Source organism: Gadus morhua, chromosome 8 (assembly GCF_902167405.1).
Source record: "Gadus morhua chromosome 8, gadMor3.0, whole genome shotgun sequence".
NCBI lineage: Eukaryota > Metazoa > Chordata > Actinopteri > Gadiformes > Gadidae > Gadus > Gadus morhua.
The window spans coordinates 17,348,715-17,358,926 of NC_044055.1; the positions used below are offsets into that span (position 1 = coordinate 17,348,715).

The following is a 10,212-nucleotide window of genomic DNA, read 5'->3' on the forward strand; positions in this document are numbered from 1 at the left end:
CCGGGACGCCAGCCTTGGCTTACTCATTCTTAGCCAGACTGACTCTCCCAGACTCCAAGATGTCTTGTGTGTCCTGCACCAATGCTCTGAAGGCCTGTCGCCCTAGTGTAAATCTGTGTCTAGCGGAGGCCTGGGCTGACCTCCAGAGCTAGTCTTTGTTTGGCAGACGCCCTGGGCCCCCTTTAATCTGCTGAGGAGATAAATCCTTTGATGGACCTGGCCCGACTCAGTCGAAAGTGCTGCCCGGCCATCGCCGTAGATCACCCTAATACGCCATGTTTGATGTTGATGGGGGGCGGGGTGGGGTGGGATGGGTGAGGGAGTGTGTGTGTGTGTGTGTGTGTGTGTGTGTGTGTGGTGTTTGTGTGTGTATGTGTCTGGTGTGTGTGCGTGTGTGTTTGTGTTTCGTATGTATGTCTGTGAGTGTGTATGTGTTTTTTGTGTGTGTGTGTGTGTGTGTGTGTGTGTGTGTGTGTGTGTGTGTGTGTTTGTGTGTGTGTGTGTGTGTGTGTGTGTGTGTGTGTGTGTGTGTGTGTGTTGTGTGTGTGTGTGTGTGTGTGTGTGTGTGTGTGTGTGTGTGTGTGTGTGTGTGTGTGTGTTTGTGTGTGTGTGTGTGTGGGGGGGTGGTTACTGGGGCATGCGGGTGGGCTTGAGTCATCAATCGTGATGTCATGACCACATAGTTGGACGACTCCATGCCCCCCTGGTCCCTCCCCCCTACCCCACCCCCTCCTGGGTCGTGCTCACCCTAACCAGCATCCAGCCACAAGTCCCGAGCCTTGCCTCTTGACCAATCAGAGGTAACCCCCGCCCCCCTCCCCGGACCAAATATCTGTGCGAACATTAACATAAACAGGCTTTCGCCGACTGCAGTGTTATTGGATGGAATAGCGATTGAACAAAATGTATGTCTACGCAACACCACTATGTCTCACGGTTTATCCGATTGAGATGTGAAAAATGCGTTCTCCCATGTCTTTGAATAATTGAGCGGAGGTCAGGCAAAGGTCTGACATTCATTCGGAAGTATAATCCTCTTGTATACATTCATATTCCTCATCATGTCAATTCCTAATAAAGCTTTGGTGCGTGTGTAAGCATGTGCACATGTGTGTCTTTGTGTGTGGTGTGTGTGTGTGTGTGTGTATTTGTGTGTGTGTGTGTGTGTGTGTGTGTGTGTGTGTGTGTGTGTGTGTGTGTGTGTGTGTGTGTGTGTGTGGTGTGTGTGTGTGTGACATTGAGTGAACTGGGGTGAACTTCAGGGAGCTCCTCAGATGTTCCTGATAAGACCCTGGCCCCCATTAAGCAGACCCATGAGAGAGAGGTAGGGAGAGAGAGAGAGAGAGGAGAGAGAGAGAGAGGAGAGAGAGAGAGGAGAGAGAGAGAGAGAGAGAGGAGAGAGAGTAAGAAAAAGAGAGAGAGAGAGAGGGGAGAGAGAGGGGAGAGAGAGGAGAGAGAGAGAGAGAGAGAGAGAGAGAGAGAGAGAGAGAGGCCTCTCACACTCTCACTCTTATCTGAACGGTTCATCAGCAGCACATGAATAATCTGAGTACAGTGGTAATTTAGATAGATTTGATTCCACCCCTGTGTGGACTGCAGCCCTACATGCCTGATAGGTGATCAATAATAGGACAATGAGGTGATCAATAACGAGATAATGACATTTAGAGCTGGGGACAGAGATGATTACATTATGCCGGTTGCAGAGGATGCGTGTGTGTTTGTGTACGTGTGTGTGTGTGTGACCGTGTGCGTTAGCAATGCATGCCAAGTGTATACCTCAGCAAGACCGACCAGGGCCAGGCACAACAACACCCCTGAAATAGCACGGCAGGCATTTTAATTGCTCGACCCTGCAATGGCTCACAACGTTTGGGATATAAAAGACAAAATGGCGAGAACTTTCCCAGGGTTCCCAGAAGCACACACACCAGCACATCCACACGCATGTGTATGTGCATGCTCACATACACACACGCGCGCACACACACACACACACACACACACACACACACACACACACACACACACACACACACACACACACACACACTGAACAACTGAAAGACAGAGCATTTCATTTATATATATATATATATATATATATATATATATATATATAATATATATATATATATATATATATATATAAATATAAATACATATACACACAAACACAAACACACATCCACACACACATATCTACCTTTCTCATTTTACTATCCATCATTGTAGCATTAATATTGTTCATATTTAATATTGCAGCAGAACGCACGATCTAACTTATTGTGCTCCATTGTCCACTATTACACAGACCGGTTAGTTGGAGCAAATTTATGATGCACTGCACTCACTTGTTTCCTTAAATCACAGTGAAAGTAATAGCTCGAGTCGTGCGCATCCAGCATCACAATGAGGTGCCGGGGCACTTCATCTGCAGGAAACCCCGCACAAACACAGGAAGCCCGGCGCTTCTCAGCGAGGACCGGAGTCTGAAGTTGGTTCTCAGATTAACAGGAGCTCTCTCCCTCTCTGACACCTTTATTGTTTCCACAATGTACACAAACACGCACCTCGGCTCGATCAGCCTGTGTTATGTGCTAATTTATTCCATCAATGATGGAAGTTTTTTATTTTTTTGCTGACGGAAAATAGCGTCTTCACTAGGAGGAAGCTAATTTCACTGTTGACTTGTGATATCAAGATTGTTTTTCTTCCTGACTTGTAGGCTTTTGCGTTTCGTGTTTTGGGATCCATATGGAAACGTTAAATAATTTCCAGGAACTTGTCTCATCTGTATAGGAGTCTCTATTAGGCGTCACGCATGATTAAAGGATGACCTCATTAACCTATTGGGCTCTGAACTGTGCAGGTGACATCATAGTGGAAGACTAAGGTCGCAAAACGAATGCAGATGACGAGGAAAAACAAAACAACCGTACGTGGCGTATGGTTTTTGTAGGCCTATTGTTTAAACCTGTTTAAATAGTTTAGTAACCTAATGAATAGTTGCATAATTAATCGCCGTTTTTAATTAATTGAACCCATAGTGCGTTGCAAGAAAATGATGGTATGCAGCTAAGAATATTATTATTCAAATTTTTTAAAGTTAAAAACAAAATTGCATCTTGTATTTTATTCATAATGATTCTTCTTCAATCGTGCCTCATTCATTCTTTTTTTACCTGAGTTTTTGATGAAACCAACTGCGACAGTTTATGGAAGTCGGGCAGAGATTGAAGGTCCAACAGCGGCATCTAGCGTGCCTGAACAAAACTGGCTGGAATAATTTACCTTGGGATACTTTTTGCTGTAATTTGGTAAACAACTTATAACTTTATGTTTTGAGGTCATTCTTTCTTATCGTTTTTTGTGTGTTAGCAGAACCCATTCATTGCAATAATAAACCTTTGATAACAATAGGATTAACCTGAGGACGCATGACATATCTGCATAACACGTTTTGCACACGTTGTCCATGCCGCACATCGTTTGATCTGCTCAGATTTCGGGAAATTAGGAAATTTGAAGATAACCGGTAATAAACCAAATGTCCTCTTTCTTATGGGAACCGGTCTCAGCAGTTGTCTTTTATTCGAGGGATTCAGTTACAATGAGTAGGCCTGTTATTCATAGCATTAATAACTTGAACAAGCCATGGAAGCAATACTGTACATCTCCCAAATAGTTGCACGTTGCTGTAGTTGTGAGGAGGAGCCACTAGATGGCGTAACTCATTTTGAACGATAACAGTTGCAGCTGAACAGTGTCAGCCAGATGGCGCTGTTACCGAGCAGTGGAAGAAGAACATGCTGACTCGTGCACAAATGAAAGCAAAGTCCATATTTTGATAATGGTTGATAATCAATTTGACATACACTGTTCTTTTAGCAATATGAGTATCATTATTCGATTTTAAATGTTTTTGCACAGTATTGCACTTTGTCAAAAAGTAAATGTTTGGGCAACATTGTTCAAAAATACTTACGAATAATTAGAAAAGGCTGTTGACAACTATTGGCCCATTACCGTAATGACGGCGGATCCCTGTAGGCTACAGAATATATGGGGGCGTGGGGGAGCGCGCAGGAAAAGAAAAAAACATGCTCCCTTCTCTGAGCGCCCATTGGTCCACATTTTCCCTGTGCTGCCACAATACTGAACACACGTGACCTTCCTGTTTTTAGCCAGTTTAACGCATGTGCTTTAAAGACAGACCACACTGACGTTAGCCAACATAAGCACGATCATCACTTTCTTAATGTCATCGAGGTAAGATCTCTGCTCACGCGCTGACATCGCTTGGAGGTGGACCATGGCGGCTGCCACGAGCAGCAACACATCCACCACCACGCTCCAGATAAAGCATTCCAGCAGCGAACATACACGGAAACGCATAGATCCGAGGAGGAGACAAGCTGCGCTGTCTTTTCTCAGCAAGATCTCTTTGGACGGACGGCCAGTGCAAGATGATGCAGACATCCAAACCGAAGAGGATGATTCAGTTGAGGGAAGGACTAGACAGAGCCTGGTTTCCCCAGAACGCTCAATGCATGCGGCAGATGCTGGTGCTGCCACCGGGGCAGGGGCAGCAGTGGCAGCGACCACGGCCGCCCAGGCGCTCGCTAACCACGCTCTGCTTGCTACAAACCGAGCAAGTTTTGTGATGGGTCCCACTGCTCCCCCCGGGACGGAATCGGACGGGGATGCGTTTGGGCCTTCCATATTCAGCTCACCCTTCTCTGCGGTCCCAGCCGCGGCTAGAGGGAGGCTGCAGACATACACTCAGGGGGTCCTACCTGCCTCCTTCTCCAGGCAGGGCGCCCAGAACTACAACCTGGAGGGCGGACAGATAGCCAACTCTGCAGTAGAGCTGCAGAGGTCAAGGTAATGCAAACTGTCTCTGCAAATGTTTTGGCACTATGGGGAAAGACACACTTGTGACTAGAGTTGTTGAGACAAAATGATGGATAAACTGTTCTTCTCAAAGGAGAAGGTATACTGTTCTTGCAGCTAGAGCAAGTTGTTTTACAACATCATCGATTTATAGTTCATATTTTCAAAGAGATATCTTTGTTTTTAACCAAGACAGGAGCAACAGCTGTGGAGCTGTTACCAAGTTCCCCTGTCCCACTACAAAGCGTACCTCATCATTCAAGGAATCCCTCTCTGTCTCTCCCCGTCTCTGTCTGTTGGTCTCCTTCTCGCATAGCTATGCTAATAGCCTATAAAAAAGTTATTTTGTCTTGACTTGTTCTAGAAACGTGGCACACAGCTGCCCCTAGCCCTGTAATGCAACACCCCCATAACACAACATGATCAATACACTGTGTGTGTGTGTGTGTGTGTGTGTGTGTGTGTGTGTGTGTGTGTGTGTGTGTCTCGTGTATGTCTTTATTATTCTATGGGTTTGGGGGGGGGGGGGGGGGGGGGGGGGGGTTGGCTGTCAGTTGCACTTGGCTAACAGTCCTCTTAATGTCCCAACCTACTGTCTGGCCTCTGGGTCACACACCACAACACACACACACACACACACACACACACACACAACACACACACACACACACACACAGCTGAACATGGAGCTGCAGCCATTAGCATGCAGCGCTCCATTCATTCTCTCCTTGACCCCAGAGCAGAAGTAGCCCATCCTCTAATACTATTTCACAATCCCATTTACGATGTGATAAAGGTTATCGGTTTTTTTTTTCTCTGCATTGTGTCGTCATAAACCATAGCCATTTTTGGGTTAGGGTTTATCACACGATCTTATTCAGGTGCTCATTAAGAGAAGTTCTCCTGTACGCTCCCAGGTAAGGTGAGCCAGTAAAAACAAAAAGTACTGGTTTTGGGGAATGTGTTTTTTCTGGACGACGTCCATGCTGGCAGCAGGTTCCTGGCGTGTTACCTATCGATGCTCCACCTTTTTCCTCTTGCCTCATGCGAGACGCTAGCAAGAAGTAGAATCTTATTGTTTTAACGGAGCACGTCCCACCGCATGGAGAATGTAGAGGTATTCATTTTTTTTTTACACTTGCTTCAAATAGGATGTCCAGTTATTTGTTGTTGATGTGACTCTGTGTGTGTGTTCCCACACGGCCGTGTGCTCCGGGCTTAACCCTACCGGTGCGGGACGGGGCAGGACAGGGTCACTGGCCTGCACAGTGGCCGGATTGTGTTCCCGGGGTTCAATGGTGTGAAGGGAAAAAAAAAAAAAAAAGCATTGAAAATAGTGTTTAAAAACGAGTTCACCCTGGCTCGGAACGACAGGATGCCCGGGCTTTCTGAGAGGCTTGCTGGCTCTCCCCTGTCTCCCACCCCTCCCCTATTTCCACCCTGGCTGTGGTTTCACTGTCCGCCGCTTCCTCTCCCAGGAGAGACGGGGGCAACAGAGGCGCACTCTGCTCTCAAGACTCCTTGGCCCCGTCTCCCCGCTGCTGCTCAGGAAGTCCCTCACTGCTTCTGAGTCGCTGCCAAGAGGGGGGAAAAAAGTATTTCTCAGAGCCCTTTATGTCCTCGAGACTAGTTCTGATCCATCGTATTGATGATGTGGTCGGCCCTTATCTCAAACTTGTATTCGTTTTTTAATTAAAAAAAAAAAGAATTGCCTTTCAGGTTTTTTTTTTCTCAGGTTTATTTCGCCGTACAATGTTTAAAACACCTCCCATCCCTCCTCCCCCCGCAACTCCGTGATATAGTCTTATATCGGACTAACTTGAGGGATCACATTTCCTTTTCTTTAATCAGAACCCCTCCCACGACCTGGACGGCCCAGCGAGTCTCCTCACGTACACACTGTTTGCTTTTCACTGGCTCCAGGAAGCGCCAGAAAGCCCACAGTATTTTAACAAGGGTTAGGCTGCCTCAGCCTTACAGCACAGGAACCACAGCCTCTCGCGCGGCCAGAGTAATGCTGTTCTAGTGGTCATTCAGAGCGTGTCTGGGCAATTGGATCACATCCTTCGGGATATGGGGCTGATTGTTGTTCAGGTTGAGGTCATTGTTGGCATCACCACCAGTTTTATGTAAGAGAGGCTAATTTCTATTCCACTGGCTCCTGGTTGCCATAGCTGTCAGAAGATATTCCCGGTAAGAATACAGTGTTAGAAAGTTGGCATAATCAGAACCAGACCGTGACTTGGAGAAGAGGCTGGGTGAGTATCCCACCCTGCTTGCCTGTGTTCTGGCCTGTGGAGAACTAAGCACAGGAACCCTGTCCTTTCAAAAGAACATGCACAGTTATACTTTCTCTAAATATATCTTACCTTGGAAAATACTTGCCTATGTTTCATTTTTAGGGTGTCTATTTTGGTGAGGTTCTCTACATTGGAATTATATTATGAAAGGCAACACTCATTGAAATGCTTGAGCTAAATCATTGCCAGGATTTTATTATCATGTTTTGTCTCTGTGGACATTGGATAAATAAGGTGTGAAGTATGGTTTCGGCCCCTGTCTCCTGTTCATCGGAGGACAAGGAAGTTCTGCTTCTTCGTTGCACTTTGTGGCTCACTAGGCTTAGGTCGTGCCCCTATGCCTCAGACCTTTCAGATGGGGTCTCCTCCTCTTCCATTACAACCAGACCCAGTGTTGTGAACTGATGAACAGCACTATGGGGATGTTTCTAGAGGCTTCCAAGATCCTGGGCTAACCACCTTAAGCAGTGGAAGGAGCAAAAACCCATAACAACCAGCCGGGTTTATTCTGCTCTTCATTTACAGCGGCTGGATCAAAGGCCTCCCAGCGCATTAGCGTGCGTTTGTACTGGCCCCAACCTGCGCTTCTGTCACATGGAATTTAGGAATAGTCGGTGGATATCGTGTGGAATGTTTCAACTTGGATGTGGCTGCAACACACTTCATTTAAGGTTGACTGCTCTGCCAGACAACCGTTTTAGCACATTATCTGGGTATGGTCATAGTTACTGCACCTTGAGAATTGTTAAAGCTTACTTTGCAAATTTTTCAATGTTAGAAATGTTTCTAAGTTTTAATGGTTGATGTTTAAATAGAAACTTAGAAAAATGCAATATACATGGGTCCTTGAATGAGATCATGGATCCTTAGACATCAGTGTTCACCTCCTACCGATTCAACCTCCCCCTGTCTGACATTTAGAAAGGGGTCAAACCAAAACATCATGACCCTCCTCTCATTCTGCTGCAGAGGAAATATCGAGATCAGCTGCCTATCTTTCCCTCAGTTTGTCTAAAGCCTTCACTCGGAGGTAGGGCTTGGGGCTTATTTCTTTACTTGGGGCATGAGAATCATTCTCACGAGGAACACTCAGCCAAAGATCAGGGATTCCGGTACGTCTAACTGCTAGGTATATCTCCTCTAACCCTCATCATCCAGCCCCAGCATGCACTCGCCTGCCTTTGTTTGTTCACCCCCTGAGAGACCCTCCAGAGTCTTCTTCTCTTAATCCGTCCTCATATTTTCTGTCGTTCATTAACTGGGGCTCTTCAGCCTGCTACTGAAACAGCAGGGGTGAAGGAGGGGAGGGGAGGACTGTTGAAGTCAAGTGGCATTGTGCTGCAGACACCACCATCATAGTAACGCTCTGTTGAAGCCTGCCAGACGCGGTCCCGATGTGTACAGTGGGTGAAGGGTGGTGCATGATACCCACGTGTTCAGTGCCTCTACTGAGTGTTGTGTGCTCAGTGGGGAAACAGGGATGTTTACCGATGCAAGAGATTTAAAGATATGCGGCCGGTCAGGTTGTTTTGGGAGATTTTCTCATACCAGATTCAATTGGGTGTATAATGTACCTCACACGTTGGGTGTAGGTGGTAATTGTGTGTGAAACGTCAAGCTAGTCGAGACACGATTGGTCTGGAGCCGGCAGTTGTGTTCACACAGGGGCTCTGATTCAGAGGTTCACGTCGAGTCAACCCATGCGGGCCGTTCGGGGGCTGCATGTGTTGAAACTAAGTACTTAAAAAATAAAAAGATTTCAAAGGCTGGTTCCTCATCCTCCTGCCCTCCCGTCACCTTTGGTGCCATGCTGAAAGTACACTGTGGTCATGCATAAAGGCTGTAGCACGATCCCCGTGCCATGCTGGAAGAACACTGTGGTCATGCATAAAGGCTGTAGCACGATCCCACAGTGATCATTGACCACACAAACACTCTGGGGGTTGATGGATTCGCTGGTCTCAAACCAGACAAAGCGAGCTGTAAATGAACCACACAAGGGTTGCATGGGGAATATGAGTTAAACTTTTTTTGTACGGGATGTCCAAATGGGAGCAGGGAACAGGGCGCATCAGCACGGATTCATTACCTTCCAGGTCGTTATGTTCCATGAATGTGTGATCTGAGTCAACGGTGTTTGTATTCAATGTGCTCAAATGATTGGCAGAAGTACAGCCCTAGGTGTTAAGATTGAGTTAAGTTCAACACGTTTTAACAGCCAGTGACAGTAACCCATTGGAGGTCAAGATAGTGTCTCACGGTTGTAGAGCCTGGCACAGAACGCTTGCATCCTGTGTTACATTCAAGTGTTGTAAGCGCCTAATAAACCTAAAAATACTTGCATCAGCCTTATTCAGCCAAGTAAAGCTCATTACTTAAGTAGGAAAATCGAGAGATTTATGTAGAAATCTCTTGCTTTTTCCCCCTTGTGTACGAATCGTTTCATAAGTTAACTGACCTCTATTTACTAATGGAAGGAATGTGTCGTTGAGTTGTTGTGACTAACTCCTGACACTAAAAGTCTTGATTCATGACAGTACCGTCTGGTACACACCACAATGGCAAACTGCCATCGCTAAAGCTGTGTTTACTTGCTTTGCACATTGATCACAGTGAGTAGATAAGACATTGCCGTATTAAGAACGGGTTTATGACGTGCCAATTGTTTTGACGTCTCCCAAAGGTTAGGCCTCATTACAATCGTTGGACAAACTGCAGAGATGTTGGGGTTGATATATTATTGTTTTTTTTCTGAAGTGCCTCATCACCTCCCCATCTTCTCCCTCCTTGTCTGTATCTCCTCCAGACGGAGACTCGTCTCCCAGCGTTCCTCCCTGGAGACCCTGGAGGACATTGCGGAGAACGCTCCTCTGCGCAGGTAGCCGTCCCTCCGCCCAGCGGGACTCGCCTGGCCACAGAAAGGCCCTGCCCGCACCCTCTTCCAAAAGGCTTCCTGACGTCACACGAGGATTTTACCGCGTGGCTCTGCCTTCTCCCTGTTCAGTGGCTCACGGCT

The 10,212-nt window shown here is 46.6% G+C and overlaps 1 protein-coding gene across 1 annotated transcript in view; it reads left to right on the forward strand.

The window, feature by feature from the left end:
• Positions 1–4,142: 4,142 nt before the first annotated feature.
• The window catches only part of cables1 (Cdk5 and Abl enzyme substrate 1), a 17,998-nt gene continuing 11,928 nt past the window's right edge, over positions 4,143–10,212 (forward strand). The window contains 2 exon segments of the mRNA XM_030363665.1: positions 4,143–4,887; positions 10,003–10,074. Coding sequence (XP_030219525.1) covers positions 4,316–4,887; positions 10,003–10,074 — 644 coding nt within the window. The 5' untranslated portion in view covers positions 4,143–4,315.